We start from the raw sequence: 27,523 nt of genomic DNA on the forward strand, positions 1-27,523 counted from the left end.
CCATTGTGGAGCTCAATTTCAATTTTATTTTGATAGAATCATAAAAAGACATTACCCACCTTTCCTAAGGTTAGTTTTGATAGAGTTTGTCGATTCTCCTTCCAGAAATTCGAGCCAGCGACCGTTGCGGCGGCGTTATTAGCCATTTTAGCCTCGATTGCGGACGACCTCTAGGGATCCATTTCAATAACAATTTGATGAAGACACTTAATAATTTAATTATGTCTTTTTACACACCTGATATAGTAAGTACCAACTAGATACCCACAAGAGCTGTTCTGGGAAACACTTTTCGCGATTCTTGTATTCTTGGACAATGTGGTTTCTCAAAGAGATATAATATGCCTTGAAGGAGAGCTTATATACCAAGATACGTATCAATAGACTTGTAAAGCATGGTTTTAAGAACCTTTTTTGTGTAAAGTTGAACAGTAATTAACTTAATTAAATTAAAACTTAGAACCAAATGGGTTCTTAAAATGTGCTCCTTAGTTGATACCGGTGTAATAATATAGACCTTTGAAACATTTAAACAAACACAAGAAACTATTCTGATTCGAATTGAATAATGTAGTCTCCATATTAATTAGGAGTAGCCATCAATTTGTCTCATGTCTTCCATTTAAAAACAGTATTAATAGCCTTGAATGTGTTTATAACACTTCTGTTATGGTACCAAGGTAATTGTTCATGGTTTTAAATCAATTATTATGAATCATTGTTTGATTATGGCATTTTTTTGACCATATGGTATCTTTTTGCTACTGATACAAGTAGCTTCTTTGTCATAGAGAATTTCGATAATAGGTTTCTGAGTTCTGTGTTCTTGAAGAAGTTATAATCTCTTCTAAAATATGTAGTCACTAGTGCCCGGTTTCTGTGGCACATTTAGCGGTAGTTTATCTATTCAAGCTGTCATTTTTATATGAGCTTAGCTTACCGTTAAATATACATCAGAAACCGGGAGCAATAAGCACAAAGTGCTAAAACCGATAAATCGTTGATATATTATGGCTAGAAGAAATAATACTGTCTGTAATCCTTCGCAATCCTAACTATCTATACTTATAATAAATCTGTAGAGAGGTCAATTCTGTACATTGAATATATTTAAAAAAAAACCAATGGGGGATGTTTAGTAACGGATACTGATACCGAATCTGCAATTTATAATTTTCTTTTCTGTCTGTCTGTCTGTCTGTCTGTCCTCCGTCTGTATGTGTCGCTATCACGTAAAAACTACCAGATAGAATGCACTGAAATTTGGTATATGCATAGAATAAGTAGTGGAGCAATTTCTAGGATACTTTTTATAGCATACAATTTCAAAGATTTTTAGAAAATTGAATAAAATACGTAGAAATCGTTTGAACCTGCGTTTCCCTATAGAGACCATAGATGGCGTTGCAATTCATTTCACAACATTCGCATAGTGAACGCGGCGCCTGCCGTATCGATACCTGTTGTTCGCACCAACCAATAGATGGCGTATAACGCCATCTATTGGTTGGTGCCGGAACAAAGCATGTTTTTTCTAATTAATTTATTTTGATGGCTTTATTGTAAAAAAAATACCTTTGAAACATGCTATACATTTATAAGATTATCAAACATAAATGTTGTATGATATATTACACAAAAATGTTGGTTTACGTGGGTCCGGTGTGGTCGGGATATATCCTAGATCTATGGCAAACCGAGTAATTTCGTTTGTTGTCGTTGTTCGCAGCAACTAACAGATGACGTTGTTGTTCGAAACACATAACCAAATTAATTGGTAGCATTAAGGAAATAAATTGGATAGCTATGAAACAGACTATGTGGTAAGTTTTAAAAAATAAACAACGGATGATATATAAAAAATAATTACGGGTTACGCGGTTTCGGACGTATCATCGCAAGTATACATTATTACGCGTGTGAAGAGCTCCGGCGCAGATAGGTCTGTCTGTACCTGTAATAATATTCTGAATCCAGACGGGTAAGCAATGGTCAGTCTATAATAAGGTATTATATTTTACAATGTAAACTGCTACGGATACAGACGAGAGCGGAAAAGAAGGTAACCACAGGAAATCAGGCCTGCCTGAGCCTGTGTCACATTGTGTGCCCTTCGGGTCCCTTTCGTAAATAACCATTAGATGACAAAAGAGTTGTTAGCATTTTTATGTGTAGGTGTATCGAGTGCTTCGCAATTCACGTGCTCAAACGAATAAGCAACAGTACGAAATTCACGCGAGCGGAGCCGCACGGGTCAGCTAGTTGTGAATATGTATTACTAGCTGACCTGCGCAACTTCGCTTGCGTCACATAAGAGAGAATGGGTCAAAATTTTCCCCGTTTTTGTAACATTTTTCCCTGTTACTCTGCTCCTATTGGTCGTAGCGTGATGATATATAGCCTATAGCCTTCCTCGATAAATGGGCTATCTAACACTGAAAGAATTTTTCAAATCGGACCAGTAGTTCCCGAGATTAGCGCGTTCAAACAATCAAACAAACAAACAAACAAACAAACAAACAAACTCTTCAGCTTTATAATATTAAGTATAGATGTTCATAGGTACTATAATATTTGCATAATCGAGCAAATCTTTCACTTAAAAATCGCCAAAATTCGCACCACAAAAATACAAAAGAAGATATTTTTCGTCACACAAAAGAATTTATCGTTCGCGCTCGTAAACTGGTCCGTAAAATATGTTAGCGGCCATTTTCGTTTGCCGAATGTCTTAACGGTGACTCATGTGTTACGTTGTTACCTCCCCATTGTGCGCGTGCGCTGATTGCGACTGTAATGACACATCGGAAGAATGCCTTCACTGCCGGATTTTAGATGCTAATGATGGAGAACTAAGCTTTAAGGATCTGTTTAAGTTTACAAAGGAAATGACGCTTGACTTGCAAAGGTACTTTGGTATTGTAGAAAAAGGTGCAAAGTGAATTAAACTTAATAATTCATGTTGTAGGAAGAATAGAATAGAAAAAATACAATAATAATGTCTTTTTAGCCGATATTCGGCAACAGCGGTCAGTTTCGTTCAAACTATCCAACGGTACAGGACTTGGTTTAAAGCAAAAAAATAAATATAATAGTAGTAAAAATAGTAAGATTGATGGTTAATGTAACTGGAGGTCTTAACGCGTCCTTACACACTTTCCACCTCGATTAGGTAATAAGCGTGCAAATAAATTATCTATATATTAATCTAAATACAATTTAAAGCATCATTAAAATCACACATGTGCCCTATAAATCGACACAAAAAAGTAACATATTCGCCTATCATTTTGTCACTTAAATCTTGTAAAATGTCATTCAATATTGCATTTTAAACGCTAGCCGCATTACCAAAGTATTTATTAGCTCACCCCGTATAAGGCGTTAGTGTAACACCATGTATAGATGTGGTCCCGTGGAAATTGTGTCGTATTAGTTTTTGTTGTTTCGTAAGTGGCTTGCGACATTGCTCACAATTGGATACACAGCTGACTAAGTCGTGACGTACTGAAGGTTTTTTGTGGGATTTCAATGCTGGTCTGCTGATTTGAACGGGAACACTTATGGTTATTGTAGAAGTCAATACTTTATTTTAGGCCTTTGATAAGGTAAACTCAGATTGGTTAAAGATAATTAGGAAGGATTTTTCTTTGATTTTAATTATAAGCTTTCTGCAGTATAGAAGACAAATGCGTAGTAGCAAATAATCTAGACATGATCTTTCTCTGGTCTCTGCTCTCTGCCTACCCCTATGGAAAGAAGGCGTGAACTGAATAGTGACAATTAGTGTGTATTATCATTAAACAAAGTTCTAAGCCGTGGTCCGAACTAAAAAACAGTTGCAAAGAACCGAAGAACAAAAAATTCTGGGTCTACAGAACCATGTAACTGCTTCTGACTGCCTTTGAATGCACGTAGAGTAGTTTGTCCTGTGCCTGGCAGGCTTAAAATAACAAATCTAAAATTACAACTATACCAATATAACGACGATATTAAGGAAAACATACCACCAGTTAATTAGTTATTAAGCTTATTGTTTTACATACAAATGGTACACAGTAAACAGGTAGACTGTTATCTGTACGGTTTCCGGTTCAAAACCCGACTCTTATCTACCTAATATGTTATTCGGGTACCTCACCTAGCAACTGTTTATTGCTTTTAAATAGTTTTGTTTTTGTTTTAGAGAGTTTAGAATTCGATATTATCTAGAAAGAATAGAAAGAACGATAAATGAGTACGAATGTAATGTTGCTGGGCTAATATTAAGAACTGAAAAAAAATAATTATTATACGCTATTGCATATTGTATCCGTAATGCAATACCTAAATAATAAATCTGTAGGATGTCTCTCTGTTATACTGTCTTATTCAACCTGATCAAGAGGATTTTCTTGTATTCAATTATATTCCAGCCGAAATCTCTGGACAAGACTATACTTCAATACTTGACTTATGATAATTATACCTGGTAAGCAAAAGACCTCCTCAACTTTCCACTAGCCGGTCCCCGACGGTAACCTTTTCTTATAAAAGTATATAATCATTGGTTATTTACTCCATTCTTATTTAATAAACAAGTGTCATGCAATCAAAGTTAGTATAATGTTAGGTAAATAAATTAATTGGGTTTATCTTTTCCCGTCCAAAGTGTACAAGTATGATACGAAACAACGGCTATTTAATTAATATTGGACGCGATTGCCTCAATTTTACTACCTATGTCCATTTATGTAGTTGTCATTTTATTGTTATAAACTTTTGAGATGAGACATACATATAGAACTGAATTAAAATGAAATCCAACGTATATCTAGCATGAAATTACTATGTACCTATATTTAACTAGCTGACCCGCACAACTTCGCTTGCGTCCAATAAGAGTGAACGGGTAAATTTTTTTCCCGTTTTTGTAAAAAAAATTACTGGTACTCTGCTCCTTTTGGTCGTAGCGTGATGATATATAGCCTATGTCCTTTCTCGGGTATCAAAATATCTCCATACCAAATTTCACGCAAATTGGTTCAGTAGTTTAGGCGTGATTGAGTAGCAGACAGACAGACAGAGTTACTTTCGCATTTATAATATTAGTATGGATATAAAAAACATACCTTTAAAAAGCGTAAAAAATAATATTGTGCTATGTTTGTGCCTTAAAATAACTAGGCTTAATGTTTCCTTTTCCATCTTGATAGTTTTCAGAAAACCGAAGTCTGAGATTCAGAACTTAGTGATCAGAATCAGGATGTAAGTGTTTCATGTTAGATCAGAGATTGATTTCATATATCCTAAAGATGCAGTTACAAGTCTTAATTATTTCTTCCAAGATAAAACTATACTCAATTAGCAATTATCAATCCACAGATCATCACTTAACCACAGGTCACAGTTTAGTAAAACAACATTATTTACATGCGCATACGCAGCGGACGGTTCAGCTCGTAAATTGATTGATTAATTGAGCTTATCGGAGCACTGATAACGTATCAACGTTTGATGTCGCCGGTCTCATGTGCTAAGGTTGTACTGATTTATTGGTGATAATAATGCAGTTTTTTTTTTATCTTAGTGGAATTTAAAACATGATATTCCCCCTGTTTTCAGTATATTTTTTATTAAATAACCTCAGATCTTTTAATTTGACGCCTAGTGTTATTTTTTTAAAAACTATTCCAGAGTAGCCATTCGAAAAACTGTATTAAAGACTCTTTTCACATTCAGACTCCCTTTATCATAAAAACAGTAATTATACTAAAGTTAATTAACCCCACAACTTAACACTAAATATATGAATGTTCTGAATTACCATGAAAGATAAGCACTTTGCTATTATATCCACAATTAATACGAAAGGTCAAGTTTTATGTCGAAGAAACCTATTAGTAAAACATTTGAATAATTTTATTACGAATTAAAACCCTATAGTTTCTCTGCGCGACTTCGTCTGAGTAGAAAGATCTCTCAGGTGAAAAAGCTTCTTAAATCTAATTTAGGCTCTAAATCAACTGTGTGCCAAATTTCATCAAAATTCATTTTGAGCTTAGTTTATACTAGTCGGAGTTCAGTATATACTAATAAGCACACATCTATCCTTACAAAATATCGCATTAATAATATATAAGTAGTCCATCAAGATTCAATACATATCAATTCCGCAGTGTCAGTACCCAATTAGTTCCCATTTATAATTCTAATGTTAATTACTTGTTTTGCTCAGAGACCTAGACTATCTACTTGACCTAAATACTTAGTGTTTTAGTGCTAAAGTCATTTGCAACGATAGTAGGCAGGCCAGGTTTCATAGAATTCCATCTGCTTTATACGTATGATATGTGGAGCGGTATTTTAACGGTCGTTTTATTAAAATGTTGTCTAAGGTCGATTTTAATTTGTTGCGAATGTCATTTAAAGCGAAAACTAATAGTATACTTTATGGTTTATTGATATCAATACTGTAATCAGTGATAGGATTATTTATATGTCCTTTTTATGCAAACTTTTTAAGTTACCTCCTATTTGACTTGATAAAGTAGAATGTTTAAGAAAGAGCAAGAAAAATTGTGTTGCTTTACTTGAAATAATCTTCGTAGAATAATCGTTAATGATGTTTAAAACACGCGAAAGTTAGATTCTATTGTATCAAATTTTCGCGTCGGGTCGGAAGGTAAATAAAAGAATAAGAAAATTGTATGCTAAGAAACAAGACTTTTCAATAACCAGAAATCATGTGACCTTAACAACACGGATACATCTAATATATCTTATTTTCTAAATAATATAAACTTCCGTCAAACGGTTGACATAACACGAACAGAATATTCTTCATGAGACACGTTACATGACAAAAAGATCATGATATAATGTTCTTATAAGAAGTAACACAATAGTTTATGCGCATGCGCGGATGTGAGCGATTGTTGCGCGTGATTCACACTTGCTAGTTTCTTGCGCGCATTTCTCAACGGATACGGATACTTTCGTTTTCTTTTGGCTTTTTTTAACTTGTATGACGTAAAGATATCCCGAAGATATTGTTTTAAACTAACTAACCTGACTCCGGTATATTCTATGTTAGCCTATAATTTTTCGTTGTCAACATTTCTGAGCTCTTAAAAGATGATGAGATCACTTGCTGCTTTAGCTGTGGTATAAAAATAAGTACGCGATTAAGTTTCTTGATATAAGAGCCCTACATCGTTAATTTAGAACCTTTATTACTTCTATCAAATGTCAACTAATTAGCGATGTAACTCTTTAGGGGTACCCAAGGGGTTAAATGTGTCGGCAGCAGTCCAGACCTTATGCCTGGATATCGTTTAGGCAACTTGCACCCTGGGTTTCTAACACCCTGTATATTAGTTGGCTCCCTAACAACAAACGAGATTTTGTTACTAGTTTCAAAATAACAGACACGGTTATTTTGGCACTTATAAGTATTTTCGTAGTACTCTATCGAAACTTTGAATGTTTAGTAAATCTAGCTAAAACTATGTAACAGTAAATATCTTTCAAAAACTAACCGAACGATTATTGTAATTGCTTCGCGGCCGTAACATTTGCCAATATATGGAGATTATCGTATGTTTTGACTGCGTGTAAACGTTTCAAATATTTTTATCGATAAAGCAACGTGTTTGTATACTTCTAAATAAATATTGCGATTTATGAGTCATCTTAGGCGAGGCGTGAACAGGCGAGGATTAAAAAAATATGTAATGTAATGAAATGTACATTATTATTTAATGACTACACACGCACAATTTATAGAAGCTGTATATTCTAAGTCAGAAGTATCAATATGATGAAATGATTGATTTTTACAAATATAAATTATATACTTGTTGAAAAACTCTTTTGTAGTTGAACTAAGCGTTGGCTAAGGATAGAAAGCCTAATATGAGTACTGAAAAAGTTTTGAGTAACAATATTAATTAAAAAGCGTATGTTAATAATTGTTCTTTATCAATGGATAGATTACCTAATTAAAAGTATGTAAGTGCTATATTACTACTATTAATTGATTATATTGGCACGTGTTAAATTAAGCACTTCATAAATGATCACGAAACAAATTTTCTGTTCACACAACCGTTACTAATGTAATTATCTTCTCATCATAGACAACCGCTGATTGGTTAATACATACTTATAACCCTACACATTCAGTTATTAAAACATCAGGGTCCATAATACCCATATCGAATTTCATCTCAGTCCAAATATTTAGTTCCACCAATTGATAGCTGGTGACAGCTCTTTATCAAAAACTGCTATATTATTATGAACCTTATTACTTTATCATTTAGTTTGTACTTCTATTGCTTCAGTTCTCTTGTTACTGTCACAAGACCAGCTTATCTGATTGTCATTAAGATTTCAATCTTCAGATCTTTGCCATCTATGAAGTTAATTATTCCTTCGTTCCGATTTGAGTGGCAATTGAAGAATGTATTCTAGTAGAAATGTCTTTAAACATTTTGAAATTTAAAATACGGAGTTTTTTAAACTTTTAATGGACGTTTAAGAAAGTTGGTTAAGTAATGGACGTCATCTGTCACGGGAAAACTTTTAATTTGCTACTCAAAGAAAAAGTTTTACGTGAAGAAAAGTCTGTCGAAGTGAAAGATCGATGTCTTGTATGAAAAGTTTAGGATTGGTAAAATACGGTTAATTATACGTCTTCAGCTCCGGTCATATCTACAATTACGAGGTACATAGCAGAAATTTAAGTATACGATAAGGAAAGTTTTTATCTGTATTCTTGCGATTTAGTTACATACAGTGTCAATGTATAAAACAGTATCAATAAATGAAAATTACATATATTTTCGCCTTTGTTCACTCTTGCCTTATAATTTAATATATTAATCTTTGTGCTTCTTCCACAGACATACTCCGGCCTCTTCTGCGTGGTGGTGAACCCGTACAAGAAGCTGCCCATCTACACGGAAAAGATCATGGAGAGGTATAAGGGCATCAAGCGGCACGAAGTACCTCCACACGTGTTCGCCATCACTGACACTGCATATCGCTCTATGTTGCAAGGTATAGTACATTTATTAGCTCTAAAGGAGATCATCCAGGCTCCATACATTTTTGGGCCTTTTTCAAAGTGCCGGCCAACAAAAAAAAGTGGCATATATCGATAAAACTAGCCATTTGAAGCAATAGTTAGTATGGCACGAAACCGGTAGGATCGCTTTGAACCGAGTTATACAGGTTTGAAGATTCATAATATTCAAACATTTATTCATTTCTAAAAGTACTGTGAAACATAAAATAATGATTGATTTTGCTAAAATTAACTATCTAAAGCAATTTTGATTGTGAAGCGACCACTCTGAAGTTGATTTAAGGTCGTAAGCATAAGTATCAACTTGGAAACGGGTCGTCACCGTGTCAACTCGAGCTCATCAGTAATTCCCTACTGTAACACACTTATCGGAATCGTTATGTGATCGCCCCGGCTCACGACGATGGAAGTGGTGCGTATGCGCATTATGCAATCACCAGCACCCAGGGTGGAGTGCGGGGCTATGTGAAAATTCCGATAGAAGGGCGGGCATACCCTCTGAACCGCAACATGTGTCCTCATAACAAGGGCCCTCATCACAAATCGTGCCCGAAGCACAAAATATTGTTCCACATGCCGATGAGTCGGACATAACAACCCAACGGCAACACTCTAGGTGACCTCTTACCTAGACGATTTTTTGTTAGTTGCACACAATCGAGGGTGCGGCGCCTTGGGTTCGCTAAGGGGGGATGCGCTGACCTTGCGCTAGTCGCCAGTGACCAGTCCAGTGGCGACGCATTGGGGCGCCGGGGGAATCCAACTCGCACCTAAGGGGCCACACCCTCGGTTGTGTGCAACTAACAAACCATCGTCTAGGTAAGAGGTCATCTAGAGTGTTGCCGTTGGGTTGTTATGTCCGACTCATCGGCATTTGGAACAATATTTTGTGCTTCGGGCACGATTTCTGATGAGGGCCCTTGTTATGAGGACACATGTTGCGGTTTAGAGGGTATGCCCGCCCTTCTATCGGATTTTGCACATAGCCTCACTCCACCCTGGGTGCTTGTGTATGCATAATGCGCATACGCACCACTCCCATCGTCGTGAGCCGGGGCGATCACATAACGATTCCGATAAGTGTGTTACAGTAGAGAATTACATACAAATAATACTGATGAGCTCGAGTTGATACGGCGACGACCCGTTTCTGAGTTGATACGTGTGCTTACGACCTTAAATCAACTTCAGAGTGGTCGCTTCACAATCAAAATTGCTTTAGATAGTTAATTCTAGCAAAATCAATCATTATTTATGTTTCACAGCACTTTCAGAAATGAATAAATGTTTGAATATTATGAATCTTCAAACCTGTATAACTCGGTTCAAAGCGATCCTACCGGTTTCGTGCCATACTAATTATTGCTTCAAATGGCTAGCTCTATCGATACATGCCACTTTTTTTTGTTGGCCGGCACTTTGAAAAAAGGCCCAAAATGGATGATCTCCTTTTCTACTTTGGTTTCTTTTTCTAGTTGATGTCAATATTCCCGATATTCCATTTATGAGGAAGGAAAGGGCATTTGTGTAATTAAAATTCCTGAAAATGATCGGAAAGTTCTGTTCTAGTTACAGTGATGGATATTAAGTCTGTTTGGTTTACGGTAGGTTAATGTATTATAAGTTTGCTTTTTACTAAGGTCTTTGCTGTAGGGAACAGAAAATTTATTTTAAAATTAATTTCTGTTTTGTTATTACTTTAAATTCACACGATATATTTGCGGCAAGGTTGCATCTACCAGCCATTGATCTGCGCGGTCAAAACACCTAGCCGTTCTAACTCATCACGATACATTCTAAACGGCACTACGATGTCTACATCAATACAATTCGCTACATTTAATCGACTGAACCAATTACTTTTATAGATAACAAGCTGATTTATTATATTTTCCAGTTTCTAAAACTCCATTTATCTTTATTTCTAGGACATTTTAAAAGTAACTTTTTCGCAATACATGTTATAAACATAAATAACGCGAGTGGCTTGTAAGATATAGAGACAGTTGCTATAACTCACTCCGTATCGGTGCCATTACTGAACAATTAGACGAAACCTCTTATCTTTGTAGTGATGTCACCTCGAGGATGTCGATAGTTAGAAAACTTAACCTGTCTTGAACTCACATTCTTATTGGTCTGTAATTATGCTTTTGTTTCCAAAATTACCAATTGTTTCGAAGACCCAGGATGCTTTTAGGCTACGTATAGTAATAAACGTACCGCTTTGAAATCTTCAACAACCTGAAAACTTTTTTATATTTTTTTTGGCTGGGTCTTTTCAAACTTCCTCCCCGAAACTTTCTGCTTTTATCCGAAATTAAGAAACTCATCTAGATTTTGTCCTAGCAATTAATAGATCTTTAAAAAGATAACTAATTTCTATATTCGGATTTGCATTCATTGCTAAAAGAGCTATTTCAGTACCATGTTGCTCTTCGACTAGTTTTTTTCACGAATATATTCGGAGCTCCTAAAAGTGGCAAACGCACGAGTCAAACTCAACCGACCATGAACAATACAATGCTATTTAAATGTCTTGAAATGATTTATTGGCCCGCTGTGGTCAACTCAAGGGCTTTGTGTACTAAACGATACAAATACTTCGGATTTTTCTACCAAATATGGTCTGTAATAACTTAAAGATTGGATATTTTGAGTCCTACGAATGATGATCGACTATTTTTTTACTTTTCTAATACCTTTTTAGGAATTAATATTGATATCTTTATTAAAGTACTACTGCTTCTTTTTGAATGATGAAGATTTTCAGCTTAACTTATGTATGATTAATAATAAATGAATACAATAATAATTGTTAAAGCTATTTTGAAGTTTTAAGTGTATCCTGCCGCCTATGTTTCGGTTTACCGAGAGATGAGTACATAATAAAAGTAGCGTAACGACTTAAAAGCTAGGGTCTATGAAGCCATAGAGCCTGTATCGTATGACATACAACCAGATGGTTATGCACATCACTAGGCGCTAGAGTGCTAATGACTCTTGTAACAGGTAAAAGGAAACGCCCACGACAACGCGACAGTTTCCTAATAAACAACTGTCATTGTTTCCAATACAAAGTGTGCTGAGGAAAATTAATAGACGTAGAAAAGGAACTGAAATGTTCTTCAACGGCCTTGAATTTGAGTTTTAACTTGACTCTAAGGCTCAGGACTTTAATTGGCTGATGGACAATATAGGATCCAGAAATAAGGGGATGCAAGTCTTAATTATAAGTGCGTCACTCTACCACAAAATCAGGATTAAGACCTCAAGCATTTCAATTTCCAAGATCCCTGACCAAGTGTTCCTAGGAAAAACATTTTAGATTCCCAAAACAAAACTCATCTGTTACAAATTCTAGTAGATAAACTTAAATAGGTATTAAAAAACTCATTCTTTGTCAAGTGTCCTGAAGTCCCATGATCAGCAAATACTTATCGATATAGGCTTCGGAAGGCATGTCTGAGTTTGAAAAAGTTTAGGAAACTTGTTAGTAATGTTAGTGTACGAAAAGTTCTTCAAGCCTTAGTTGTAAAACGATTTCCAAGTTTCTTTTACTGGGTAACAAGATAGGGGAGGAAAAGAAAAACTTTGTCCTACCCCCGAAGGAATGTAATAATGTCGTCGTATACAACTTCTGAATGTAGGCAGACTGAATGCAAAGTATGTAGCATAATAGTCACGAAATATTATTCACCCCTGAATAAAGGGGTTGTGGATAGCATAATAACAGTTCTAAAGCGAAACTGTGAGATTAAACTTGTCTGGAGCTTAAAATAATGAAACTGTTTTGAATGTCCAATGTTATACCAACAAGACAAAGCCCCGGTTTCATCAGTGCTGAATAAGTATCGGTTAGCTAATCAGCTGGAATTTGACAGTAGTTTTCCTACATTCACTATTGATGGGACATATTATCTCATTAGCTTTCGAACTCGCCCTTAGTTGAGCTTTTTATTGGTTAAATGTTCTCAGATTTCTAATTTTCTTATCTTTTCAATGTCCTTTAGTGAAATTGGAACAGTCTTCTTTACTATTATATTCAAATAATTTAGTACTTGCTGATTTTATGTCTTGATTGTATGGAGCAAAGTAAATAGATAAAGTGATTGCGTTATTGAAGTGCCGTCGAAAGGTCTTGGGGTCAAACAGTTACCGGTCAGATTATTGTGGGCGAAGCATTATAGGCATTTTGCAAGAGGCTTATTACTTTACGTAACTTTGATTAAGTATTGATACTAGTATATATATGAGTATTAACAGTATGCAATGAAAAAAGGCGTTAAAACTTTCCACAATAGGTTATTATTTGCTGCAGACTTTTTTTTTAGATATGTGTTGTGTCTTGAAAGGGCATTATTGGGTGGGATGTTATTCCTTTTATGGTGATTGTTTTAAATTAATAATCAATCACAACTTTCATAATTAGGTTTGTGGCTCAATGTTTAAAGTAGCCACGGTGCGCGGGGTCGGCGTCCACTCTCACACCAAGCAAACATCTTTGCTAGTAGCTAAAACAATGAAAAATGTTGAAGTAAATTATTTTATTTCATAACTTAATTTTGGAGTCAACTTAAACATTGCTTTCTTATTATTTACTTGGTCTTTTCCACATTCCAGATCGCGAAGACCAGTCCATCCTCTGCACAGGAGAGTCAGGTGCCGGCAAAACAGAAAACACGAAAAAAGTGATCCAGTATCTTGCATACGTCGCCGCCTCTAAACCCAAAGGCTCAGGCGCGGTAAGAATATTTGTTTACTCTTTAAGAAATACGCTGTATGTTTCAGTTTGAAAAGGGCTCATGTCTCGTATTTGTTATGTGAGATATGCCCTTTTTGATATTGGGTAGTCAATACTGGTAGTCCTGGTTAGTTTTTGTTTAGTAGTTTCATCTTACATTTGTTCGATTCCTGCAATAGTTGTCTCTAACAAATTTATTTTGTGTTAGTTTCGAATCAAAAATATTATTAAATGAATGTGTGGTGAACCTTCTAGGCCAAGTGCTGAACCCGAGATTGCCAATATTGAATTCGAATTAATAAAGATCTATTAGATAATATTACTAAATCGAGTTACACACATCAACATTGGTATGTCCAGTGACTTGAATAACAAAGTCAATTTATATTTGTGTTGAATGTGTTATAAGGGTCGATTATTCCATCATCAAATAAATCTTGAGGTATAATTTCGTTGTTTTGACATATTCTCCATACATTATCTGTCAAGACAGCAAAATGTTTCGCCGAATGAAATTCTGATGAAAGATTAATCGGCCTCAAATTGGATTATTTTTGTATGGTGAATGCACCATAATATAGCAAAAGTATTTATTTGTGTTTGAGAAATACAGTCAGCCTCAAAAGTCATTGAACACATACATACATTCATCATAGTATGCATGTTATGCCGTTAAGAAAATTATTTAGCGTTAATTGTTATGGTGAGTTCTAGTTGATTGCACCTGATTTTGTTCATGTATTTATTAAAATTTTGTAATAAACAGACTCAAGGACTAGCCCCTTCCTCATTACGGGAGGAGACCCTTGCCCAGCAGTGGGACATTAATGGGTTAAATTTATTATTTTATTTAATAAACAGATATTGAAAATATAGTTGGAAAATGACTTATGGAGTTGACTGTACATTGTTAATTTTGTTTTAGTAGATTGATATTTTGTTTTGTTAGCGCACGCATGTATATCGGTTCGACTATCGAGTTCGGGTGAGGACTTCAAACCAGTTTGTCGTATATGCTAGTCTTTTATATTCAGACTCGACAGTTTTTATTGTAACAACAGCTAGATATTCTGTTAGTTTTACATAAATAATGATTTTATCTAGGTCGCAAGTAAAACGTATTTTGCTAATTTACAATTTCAATGTTCAGCACAAAGCATCATGTTCTACTTTTAAGTAATATCACAAGCTATAATTTAAAGCAAAACCACCAAGTCACGCTATCTCTTTCTTTTTACCAAAAAGAATAGGACATTGTATTTTCTGGATGACTTTTGCTAGTATTGTAAAATGAACCTTCACTCTAGTTGTATAGAACATGTTTTGGTTTTTCCTACGCTATTGTTCACGATGTTCAAGACACTTGCATGCTACGACGGTGGCATGGCAACTGTACAGCACACGGTTGTACTATTCGTACTCTTTTTTGGTGTTGCTAGAGGAAAAAATATTTTGTTGCTCTAACTTTGTAAAAGTTTTATTGGTCATTTTCTATAAATGGTTAAGTTACCTGGATTATTTTCTTTGATATAGTTAACTTTACTATTATATTATACAGTAAAATAAATGAAATGTTTTAAGATGACATTTTATTTTTGACTCTAGCAACACAAAAATAAAGGTAAAAACTATAAGTTGAAATCTTTTGCAACACTGATGTATATTTTTTTATTTTCCCTCTCTTTCACGCGACCTGCAATCGGTACGACAACTACAGGGCCCGACACCACAGTTGATTATAGTAAGTCAAGGAAATAAACGATAAAAACAAAATAATTGCCTGCCGACATGTTATGAGGGTGAATCATAAGGAGTGGTCTATTATTCTCTATGTAAATATATATAGCTTTAATTTTACAAAAATAAAAACACATTAAAAAAAGAATATCGATTTTTGAGTCTAGTAAGGATATTCTAGAAGAATAATCCGGACAGATACATAATTCTTCTCCATAAAGGAGATGTTTAATTCCAGAAGACTATATAAGTATAAAGTAATTCTTGCACTACAGAATATGTAAGAGACTTAATGTAATTATGATTCTTTTCTACCATTATATCTTAAATTAGATTTATTGCCTCTACCAAATATTATCTTGTGTTATTGTAAACAAAATAATTTCTTAGCTATCTAATCGATAGATATATGAATGAGAATAATAGACCATGGGGTGCTAAACTGCTTCTACAGGACATTGGTGAATTTGGATATTTGGTTGTATACATTAAGGCTTCAATGCATGTTTGAATGACTATCAGATATAAGAGCATGTATTATATTATATACTATGTATATTGTATATTCTCCTGTATATTTACGACGTTCCTAGGTGATGGCTTTTCTATATATTAAATAAATATAATGTATATTCCCGCTTGTGTACAAATTATATTCTTATTGGAATTAGGGTGTATAAAGTATACGTATTAAATATGTGTCAGTATATTTATAGCTTCTAAATTGAGTTGCAAGTAGATGATATTGTTATTATCCTGTTTAACAGGATAATTTCATACATAGTATTGTTATTCTCCTGCAATGAAAATCCATTAGCCTGTAAAGGCTGCACGTAATAACAAATATTTATATAACACTTTTTGTACATAACCCTGTTTTTAAACATATATTTAACAGTATTAAAAATGCTTTGACATATCCATACCTTACCACATAGACGATATACATATTTATACTTAATCCCTTTATTGTCCTTATGACCTTAAGACCGCATTAATAAACCAATAATTTAGTTTAAACGTTCTTGAATAGATGAATCCAGAGTAATTGAAAAGCCTTATAAGGTAATCAATTTGTCTCTTTTCTTTCGACCTGAAAGGAACAAGACAGAGATATAGCCTCGCAAGGCTGCTGAAACAGACTCAGAACAGACTTAAATCTTCATTTTCAGAATTTCGATTTTCACTAACAATTTTTACTTACTTTTACAGAGTGGTTTATTAAATCGGATCTAAAGCCTAACGTCCAGCGCTAGGTATAATAAGTTAGTTTAGATCACATAATTCAGCCAGTTTCTCACTTATAGTATACTTAACTGCTATAGTTTGCGGTGCACATGTTTGAAGAACAGTGGACTTACTCCCGACCTAAAACGTATTCGAATTCGATAGACTCACATTCGAACTTTTGTCAAATCATATTTTAAATTCCAAACTAGCGATTGAACAAACACCGGCTTAAAATGATAATAATTAGAATCAAACAAACCAATTAGTTCAACTCTAAACCAGCATTCAATCATGCGCTAGTTTGGAATTTTAGAATTCAATTTGACATTATCTCGCCTCTGAATTCAATCGAATTCGAATTCAATTCTCTCTAGAGCTGTGGTTTCCAAACTTTTCCTAGTCCGGGACCACTTTTATATTATTCTTGTTAGCGGGGACCACTATGTAAGCATATTAAGAAGAAAGTGTAACTACCATCCTTAAAATTTGAAAGTCTTTCGCGGACCATATTTTGACTTCTGAGGACCACTGATGGTCCGCGGACCACTGGTTGGGAACCACTTCTCTAGGGAAAGCCGGCAGACTTAACTATGCTAGTTAAACCAAACTAACTTATTTTATCTGACGGTAGACGTTCGGCTTAAGTGTTGTACATTTCACAATGGACAATCTACGTACAGTGGCTAGTAAATACACCTCTTTAATATTTTACGACTTGTCGTAAATATGTTCTGTTTCTAAGAACTAATCGTTATTATGAACAAAATTGTTTATGGTTTTTTGAAAGTTTTTGTGAGTCATGATTTGTTGGATGGTCACTAATGGTTGTAAAAATTGATTTCCTTTTGAAAATTTTAATATTGATTAAAATGACGATGTGAATGTAGGAATCTAAGTCTATCGTCACATATAAAAACTATATTTTCCCTGGTGATCTTTGTTAAACAACACATAAGAACACATAACAAGGCTCGGGCCACATCTGTATTCGTTATGTATTTCAAAAACCGTTATTTGCTAGAACAAGAATCAAAGAAAAAGAATCTCACGCAGTGGGACTTGAGGCGATAGGCAAGACGCTGATGGTCTATACTAACCAATTACAGTTTTGAACGATATATAAGGCTATGGTGGTGATAGTCGTGCTCTTAGTAATTTTTCCAGCATCATAACATATCATAAAACTTGCAACATGTAATACAATCTAAACCTTATTACCAACACAATAAGAGGTATATTTCCACCACTGTTTAGTTTTCATTGCTAATCTTGCTAACACTGTATCACGTAACTAACCCTGTGACGTTTTACGTTTCGTTTCACGCTGCTACTTCCACGTAGACAAACGGACCTACATTCGAGGTAATGGAACGCTAATTAAATCATTGGTGTGGCCATATTAAAATATTCACGAAATTAATGTTATAATTATTATTTAAGAATATTTTTTATTTCTATTACCATTGCAGTTCAAAAATTGGGTCCTCCATATCAAAAGACTATTGTAGAACATTAATTTCGTAGAATACAAGTGTCTATATTGTTCAAATTTAATCAATTACACAATTACATTTTTATTAACTTATGTTGCACTTAAAATCTTGCAAGCTAATTTTCCTTTTCATATTTCACAAAATCGTACCAATAACTTTAATATTATTACGTACTAAAGTTAAGTTCATCATCCACTAACAGTCCTTTTTATCCAATACAAATGCATGCATAAACGCAACCAGATAAATATCTATACTAAGACGGACTTTTCTTATAGGGCGAACTGGAACAACAATTGCTACAAGCTAACCCGATTCTAGAAGCCTTTGGTAACGCCAAGACTGTTAAAAACGACAATTCTTCACGATTTGTAAGTATACTAACAAATCTATAAACCAAAAATATCTATGAAGAAATACTTAATACGTATATTCATGATTCCAGGGTAAATTTATTAGAATAAACTTCGACGCGTCTGGTTTCATTGCCGGCGCGAACATCGAAACGTACCTACTCGAGAAATCGAGAGCGATAAGACAAGCGAAAGACGAAAGGACATTCCATATATTCTACCAACTCCTCGCCGGGGCCACGGCACAGCAGAAAGCTGAGTACATTCTAGAAGACCCTAAAAGTTACCCCTTCTTATCAAATGCCGCTTTACCAGTCCCCGGCATTGATGATGCTATGGAATTCCAAGCGACCATCAAGTCAATGAACATCATGGGAATGAACAATGAAGACTTCAACTCCATATTCAGAATAGTGTCAGCTACGCTCCTCTTTGGTTCGATGCAGTTCAAGCAAGAGAGGAACTCCGATCAGGCCACGCTCCCTGATAACACAGTAGCGCAGAAGATCGCGCATTTACTTGGTAAGTGTATTAACCACGTCTGTTATTGTGATTATTTGAATTACTTTCTAATGCTTCGTTTGTGTTCCAGGTCTTTCGGTAACAGAAATGACAAAGGCGTTCCTCAAGCCTAGAATCAAAGTGGGTCGCGACTTCGTAACGAAAGCACAGACCAAGGAACAGGTCGAGTTCTCCGTGGAGGCCATCGGCAAGGCTTGCTACGAGCGCTTGTTCAGATGGCTCGTCAACAGAATCAACAGGTCGCTCGACAGAACCAAGAGACAAGGAGCTTCCTTCATCGGTATCCTCGATATGGCTGGTTTCGAAATCTTCGAACTTAACTCCTTTGAACAATTGTGTATCAATTACACCAACGAGAAACTCCAACAACTCTTCAATCACACTATGTTCATCCTAGAACAGGAAGAGTACCAACGCGAAGGTATTGAATGGAAGTTCATTGATTTCGGTCTCGATCTGCAACCGACCATCGACTTGATCGATAAACCCATGGGTATCATGGCGTTGTTGGATGAGGAATGTTGGTTCCCCAAGGCAACTGACAAGACCTTCGTAGAGAAGCTCGTGTCAGCACACTCCGTCCACCCTAAGTTCATGAAGACTGACTTCCGTGGAGTCGCCGACTTCGCAATTATTCACTACGCTGGCAAAGTAGACTATTCCGCGGCGCAATGGCTCATGAAGAATATGGATCCTCTGAATGAGAACGTAGTTTCCCTGTTGCAGTCATCGCAGGATCCGTTCGTATGTCACATATGGAAAGACGCTGAGATTGTAGGCATGGCGCAGCAGGCCATGACCGATACGCAGTTCGGCGCGAGGACCCGCAAGGGAATGTTCAGAACAGTTTCTCAACTTTACAAAGAGCAGTTGACGAAACTGATGGCGACGCTCAGGAACACCAATCCAAACTTCGTAAGGTGCATCATACCCAACCACGAGAAGAAGGCTGGAAAGATCGAAGCGCCTCTAGTTCTGGACCAGTTGCGCTGCAACGGTGTGTTAGAAGGCATCAGGATCTGCAGACAAGGCTTCCCGAACAGAATACCGTTCCAGGAGTTCAGACAGCGTTATGAGCTTCTGACTCCTAATATAATACCGAAAGGTTTCATGGACGGCAAGAAGGCTTGCGAGCAGATGATTGAGGCTTTGGAACTGGACCATAACTTGTATCGCGTCGGTCAGTCCAAGATCTTCTTCAGGGCTGGAGTACTGGCGCACCTCGAGGAGGAGCGGGACTACAAGATCACGGATCTGATCGTCAACTTCCAAGCGTTCTGCCGAGGGTACCTCGCGAGGAGAAACTATCAGAAACGACTGCAACAGCTCAATGCTATCAGGATCATTCAGAGAAATTGCGCCGCGTATTTAAAATTAAGGAATTGGCAGTGGTGGAGACTCTATATTAAGGTAAGTGGAAATTTGTTTATTAGCTTTTGTTCATGTGGATTTCGCTTTCGAAAAATAATGAAAAATTTATGTTGTCATAGCCTAGAATTGTGTTGTTATATAAAAGTTTTGCAATGAAATACAGAATCCCTTTCGTATTTACTATATATTTACGCATAAAGTAGACGTTTGTTACATAAATGGTTAAATAATGTAATTTATGTCTCTACGTTTAAAACCAAAGGTTCCCATAACGTTCGTAAACAGCTCGCGTTATATAACAAGTTTATAATATAGGGCAAAGCTGAATGTTTTCTAAACACTATTATATCACGAGGTATAAAATAAACTTCTCTATTGTACCTCACCTTTGATATAACTAATAAATTTTATATCAAAACATTATGTGGGAAAGACTATACGATATATAAATTATAGAAATATGACACGAGTATAGATATTTAGTCTATAGATGGTCATAAAGGGGACTGATTTATAAAAAACTTCAGTACATAGTCTTTTAAAGTCTTTTGTCACTATTAAACTTGTTAAAAGATAGAGACAGCAAGAATTGGATGTCATTTAAAATTAAATTTAAATATACGATCACTACGTTTGATTTTATCACATCTAGGTTAATATTGGACAGCTTATGTGGAGGATTTTTGACAGGTTATTTTAACTTATGCTGCCACATTATCTATTGAATACGTTATTTGATACTTATTCATCACATGAAATAATAATTGAGGCAATATTTCTAAAATAACAAAATACAAACAACAATTTATTTTTGTGACTCCGTAATTCCCTGTACCTACACGTTTAAAACTGCTTCCAGTATATTCATTCAAAATGTAAAATTTAACATAAAATTGCAGAAAAGCTTACACCCAAAAACTAAAGCATTTTAGAAGATTTAAACAACCTGTAAATAACGTAGCCTAAGTCCTAACTAACCTCGAAATGTCTGAGTGAATTCCTTCCATAGGTGAAACCGCTGCTAGAAGTGACGAAGCAAGAAGAGAAGCTGACACAGAAGGAAGATGAGCTCAGGCAGATCCGCGAGAGGCTCGATACACAGCTCAAGAGGTGCCAGGAGTTCGAACAGAAGTATCAACAGAGTAATGCTGAGAAGACGCAGTTGGCTGAACAATTACAGGTGATTTATTTCTATATCATTGTTGAAATATTACAGTGTGTGTTGCGATGTTAAGATGTTTGCAAGAAGGTTGTGGATTCGATGTCCACATAAGACATTTTTTAATTTATTAAATCTGTTCAGGTGCTTGGATTTTTTAATTATTTTATTTCGCTTTATTTGCGTCCGTAGCTGGATTCATATCAAACCTAACATAATTAACATGCTTATATGAGTCCCCGCGATCGAATATTTTTTCTTATCGTAGAATTGTTTTCAAAATACTGTTAGAAGAGATATTTAAGTAAGTTGCGTTTTGTACAAACGTAAATCAATCATAACCTAATAGAATAAGCGTAATTATATCTCGTAATAAGTGATCGTGATCAATACGGCCTTTTAGCTATCATTTTTGTTAATGTTCTATAGCCATATGTTTGCAAATAAACAATGACATGCTTACGGATATTTGTATAGCAATAATGTTATATTCCAGGCTGAACTCGAACTATGCGCGGAGGCCGAAGAGAGTCGCGCCCGCGCAGCTGCAAGGAAACAGGAGCTAGAGGAACTGCTGCACGACTTGGAGGGACGTATCGAGGAGGAGGAAGAACGATGCAACGCGTTGCAGCAGGAGAAGAAGCGGCTGCAACTCAATATACAGGTAAATGTCAAAGGTTTATCCTATCGGGGAATAAAAAAAAATCTATGTTTTATAATTATGAAGGTTGTTATTTTTGGTCAGATTAAAACACAGTAAATGGGTTTCGGATTTCATTGTAATGTTAATTTACCAGAACAAAATATTTTTTATTCATACGTAAATTATTTTTCAAACATTTTTTTATTACCATCATTCTCTTCCGCTTAGTGCATAGTGCATAAATGCATAATTCAGCAAGCAATTATGATTTTATTATTGAAATAGAAGCTTCTCGAATTTTTTACTCGATATTGAAGTATTTCTTCTTTCATAACATGTGCTAAAAGAACAATACTCCTTGAACAAAACTACTTTTAGTAACACATACTTTGTTTTTACTCAGGACTTGGAAGAACAACTTGAAGAGGAAGAGGCTGCTCGCCAGAAGCTTCAGTTAGAACGCGTGCAATGCGACGCCAAGCTCAAGAAGTTGGAGGAAGACCTGGCCCTCAGCGAGGATACCAACCAGAAACTTGTCAAGGAAAAGAAGGTAAACATACTTTTTACAACCACTGTCACATTTTATAGTCACATATTATTACTAGCTGACCCGGCAAACTGCAAACAGTTAGGTGTGGGCAACCCTTATCACTAAGGGGTATGAAAAGTAGATGTTGGCCGATTCTCAGTCCTACTCAATATGATCAGAAAATTTCATGAAACGAGTACGGTAACGAAAACTGTGACGCGAGAATTTTATATATTAGATAAATCTTTGTGACCATTGGTAAAAGCGGTATATTCCCAGTTGTCTCCTCTACGCTGTCACCGGGGTGACAACTGGAAATTTTCTTTCTACTTTAATTCCCAGTTGTCAACCCGGGGGACAGAGTAAAAGGGAATATACCGGTAAAAGCTTGTAGTTTTTTATTTGTTTTGCTAAATGCATGCTGACTACGAACCTAGTAGTAAAGGTGATCACTATACCACTACCACTGTTTTTAAGGTCGTGGGTTCGATTCCCAAGAAACTAGCTATCTGATTCAGTGTGATGTATGGTTCGTCCTATTTGGTTACATTTTACAGTCCAAGTGTTTGTTCACGTTCATAAATTTTGATCGGTACATACTCTAGCTATATCGAGTAGTGTTGTTATGTATTATTATGTTAGTTTGTCGTATGGTTAGTGGTCAACCTAGTGTCAAAGTTGTTCAAGCCGCCCGAAGGCCTTTGACGTGGCTTAACGACTGTTATCTTAGTAGACAACAACCGGGACCGACTTTTTACGTGCCCTTCGAAGCACGAAGACGCCCAGCTCAAATACCACTAAGCGGTCACCCATCTATAGAATGCCCGCACCAACGGTTGCTTAACCCACAGATCGTTTACCGACCGGTGAGCGCGACTGGCTATGAGCTATGTATTATTATAGTTCCATACAATAGCATATGTAATGTAAACTAAATTAATTGTAGTCAGCCTCTGTAGGTAAGCGACTGTTTGATATAAAAGGCGTCAACCATGGTCTTTTATTTACCCATTCATAGGCATCAGGTAAATACACATCAATACATACTTCTAGGAAATATGGCTACTCCTTTCTGGAAGTCTTATTATAAGGTAGAATTATTTAGTAACAAGTGAAACATATATTAATGACAGATATCTGAGGCACATTTTTTTTATCAGTAGTTTATCTATTCAAACTCATGTTTATGTAAGCTTAAACGCTATTGAATAAATAAACTACCGCTAAATGTACCTCAGAAACGGGGCATAAGAGTGCTAAGGCCCGGTTTTACCTCCAAATATCTATAAGATAGCTTATTACATAGACTTTGAGGCTTTATTTAGCAGTTAGGTTATCTGATACTTATTCACGACCTGTGAAACTGGCCCTAATACTCTTGTACTACAAAAATAGTAAATATTGTTTTTTCGTTGTAGATTTTGGAAGAACGTGCCAACGATTTGTCCCAAGCCTTAGCCGAAGAGGAAGAGAAGGCTAAGCACCTCAGCAAATTGAAGACGAAGCAGGAGTCCGCCATCGCTGAGCTTGAGGAGAAACTTTTGAAGGTAAATACTTTTTATCAACTTTATTTGAAAAATCTCTATGCATGGAGAACTCTTTCAGTGAATCTAACTTGAGTATTTAAAAAAAACACACACATATATTGAGGCCATGCAAAGTCCCTAACCTGCACTTGGCCAGCATGATGGACTTAAAGCCTTACCCGTCCTTCATTGTGGGAGGAGACATTTGTCCAGCAGTCTCAGTCTATAAACCATAACTTTTTACATGTGTATACTGTTTTTATTTATTGTAAATAAAAATAACTTAAATTAAAAAAAGAAAAAAAATTTTAATTACCCTTAAAAATTGTTTACATGTACTTCAAAACCGAGTATTGTTTCTCATAGTGTATGTATTGTAACAGGATCACCAAATGCGCCAAGAGACGGACCGTGCCAAGAGAAAGTTGGAGACCGAGCTCCAGGATGTCAAGGAACAGCTCGCTGAGAGGAAACTGCAAGTTGAAGAGCTGCAGATTGTACTTAGTAAGTTAACAACCAACATAGGTGTTATTGTAACTGCAGGTTTGGCGCAGTGGTTAGTGCAACAACCGTAGCGCCGCGTGTGGTGGGTTCGAATCCTACCCGGGACAAATCTTTGTGTGATGAGCACGAGTTTTTGTTCTGAACCTGGTTGTCAAATTATCTATATAAGTATATATTTAGAAGTATATAAGTATGTTTATCAGTTATTTGGTTACCATAGTACAAGCTCTGCTTAGTTTGGAATCAAATGACCGTGTGTGAGTTGTCCAAATTGTCATGTTTTTTGATAATACGTAATATAAAGCTGTAATATACAGCGTATACCTTTGTACGTACGTACGTATGTGCCCGCGTACGTAGAAAACTTTTTTAGATCATACATGGTTTGTGTGTTGCAAAAATTGGAATAGAATGTTTTATTGTATTTATTTATATCGGTAGTCAGATCAAAAGTTGGTTATTTTAAAGTATCATCTTTGACTTATCCATCCATTGTAAAAAAATCTTGTGACGATGATTTTTGAGAGAAGCACACTTTCGTTCGAGAATACAATATCGAACAGGAGTAACAAACGTTATACCTATTTATAAATACCCTAGCTATAACTGTTCTTTTTCCTCCCCAGCTAAGCGCGAGGAAGAGTTAGCCGCAGCGCAGAGTCGTGCGGACGAGGAGAGCGCTCTCCGCGCGGCGGCGCAGAAGGCGGCGCGCGAGGCCGAGTCAGCGCTGGCCGATGCTCACGAGGACCTGGACGCCGAGCGCGCCGCCAGGACCAAGGCCGAGAAGCTGCGCCGTGACCTCAACGAGGAGCTGGAGGCGCTCAAGAGCGAGCTGCTCGACTCGCTCGACACTACTGCCGGTATGTACAACTATACTACAATATACTCGTGGCATTATGTATGTAACATGTTGACTTCTGGTAGTTGAGATTCTATGTATTCAGTCAGAGTACGTTTTACTTATACGTACGCCTATGACGATTTCGAGTGATCGTTTTTGTTTTATTTAAAGTCTTTGCATCTTTTATCGATATAAAGTTAAGAACTTAAAATAAAAATACGAAGAATAGTTTTGGTTATAAATATTTCTCTTTTTTATTAGGTACACTAATGTAGACTGAATTCAATCTTTCGAATGGCTGTGAATCAACCGCGCATTTTTTAATTTAACTAAACACGAATACATTTTTTTCACAGGCAACTATATAAATTTTAGAAGATTTTTTTTATCTTATCTTTAAACTTGACCAATAAAAACTTGCTGTTATAACAATAATCTTTATTTTATCAACTCCTACTAACCCGTAACTTCTCACTGCAGCACAACAAGAGCTTCAGAAGAAGCGAGAACAAGAAGTAGCGGTCCTCAAGCGCAGCATAGAGGAGGAGGCCGTGGCGCATGAAGCGACATTGTCAGAACAACGACACAAACACTCGCAAGAACTGCAGCATCTTAACGAACAACACGAACAGATCAAGAAGGCTAAAGCTGGTGAGTAATATTTTAATTCCATTATAATTACTATGAAACGTATGTACTATGTAAATGAAAATTAAAACGAAAAGAGAAAGATCATAATAGTGATGTCCTGTAAAAATTTGAGGTTCGTTATGTACTTGTAACTAACGGCCCTTTATCGCTTATTGTATGATGTGTAGCAAGGAAAGTTTGTGGCGATCGTAGTGTGTGGTGTTCTTTGGTCTCTGTTTATCGCTATGGGAAAATCTTTTTGAAGAAAGCACAGTGATATAAAACTTTATGGCATCATTGTTATACAAAACATTACATATATTTTTAATACCTCGCTACTGATTCACTATGAAGCTTTTTTCAACCGAATATTACCGAATTATTAGGTTTTATATTATTATAGTCTCAAAACTTTTTACATAAATTTAAATCAGTGACACCGTCACTCGTCACAAAAAAAACATACAATCAACTTTCCAAATCCGAAATCACACGTCAAATGAAAACGTCAAAAAAACATTTTAGAAACAATTGTCTACAAACATAATTTTTTGCAATATTTTAGTGTAAATATATATATTTTTGTATAATATTATGAGAGATGGCCGTGTGCAAGGAGCGTAGGCTTAGGAACGTGAAGTTTGGACTGTCTAAAGACGATAACTATGAGGTGGAGAGTTTGACGTATCCTTGCGAGGAAGGCAGCTCGTTCAACTCAGCTAGAGATTACTGGCAGACCAAGTGCTTGAATGAATCGTCGCCGGAACGAAGACAGGATGCTTCTTTATTGTGTAATGTTAAAGTACCTAGTTTTAGCAGTTGCTGCATGTAGTGTTTGTAGTAAAAGAAAATATTGAAGTGCAATTGACTTACTTTAAAAAACTTACTCTAAAAAACATTCTATAGGCAAAGATGTCTTGAGAATGTTTAAAAAGAGTGGTGATGTGGTAGACGTGAACAGTATCTTTTGATTATTCTCAACTCGAGCAATGTTGTTAGATTTGTCTGTTGTAAAAAATAATTTAATGGGTAGAATTGTATTAATTCAATTTACGCGCGTTTAGTTCAAAGTGTATATATTATATTCAAATCTACTTATTACTTTATTATAAAACCAAATAGCATACTTATTTATGTACTGTAACATATGAAATAGCTTTTGTTACAG

The 27,523-nt window shown here is 35.8% G+C and overlaps 1 protein-coding gene across 2 annotated transcripts in view; it reads left to right on the forward strand.

Annotated features, from left to right (window-relative positions):
* zip (myosin heavy chain 10) overlaps positions 1-27,523 on the forward strand; it is a 92,533-nt gene that overhangs the window by 52,522 nt on the left and 12,488 nt on the right. For both annotated transcript variants that reach the window (XM_076117025.1, XM_076117024.1), the window contains exons 2-14: positions 8,889-9,045; positions 13,697-13,818; positions 15,535-15,558; positions 18,556-18,648; positions 18,723-19,152; positions 19,223-20,562; positions 21,533-21,703; positions 22,179-22,346; positions 22,729-22,875; positions 24,273-24,401; positions 24,764-24,884; positions 25,511-25,744; positions 26,206-26,376. In XM_076117025.1, coding sequence (XP_075973140.1) covers positions 8,889-9,045; positions 13,697-13,818; positions 15,535-15,558; positions 18,556-18,648; positions 18,723-19,152; positions 19,223-20,562; positions 21,533-21,703; positions 22,179-22,346; positions 22,729-22,875; positions 24,273-24,401; positions 24,764-24,884; positions 25,511-25,744; positions 26,206-26,376 — 3,307 coding nt within the window. The remainder of the gene's footprint in view (positions 1-8,888; positions 9,046-13,696; positions 13,819-15,534; positions 15,559-18,555; positions 18,649-18,722; positions 19,153-19,222; positions 20,563-21,532; positions 21,704-22,178; positions 22,347-22,728; positions 22,876-24,272; positions 24,402-24,763; positions 24,885-25,510; positions 25,745-26,205; positions 26,377-27,523) is intronic.

The sequence above is a fragment of the Anticarsia gemmatalis genome, chromosome 8 (genome assembly GCF_050436995.1).
Source record: "Anticarsia gemmatalis isolate Benzon Research Colony breed Stoneville strain chromosome 8, ilAntGemm2 primary, whole genome shotgun sequence".
NCBI classification, from domain to species: domain Eukaryota; kingdom Metazoa; phylum Arthropoda; class Insecta; order Lepidoptera; family Erebidae; genus Anticarsia; species Anticarsia gemmatalis.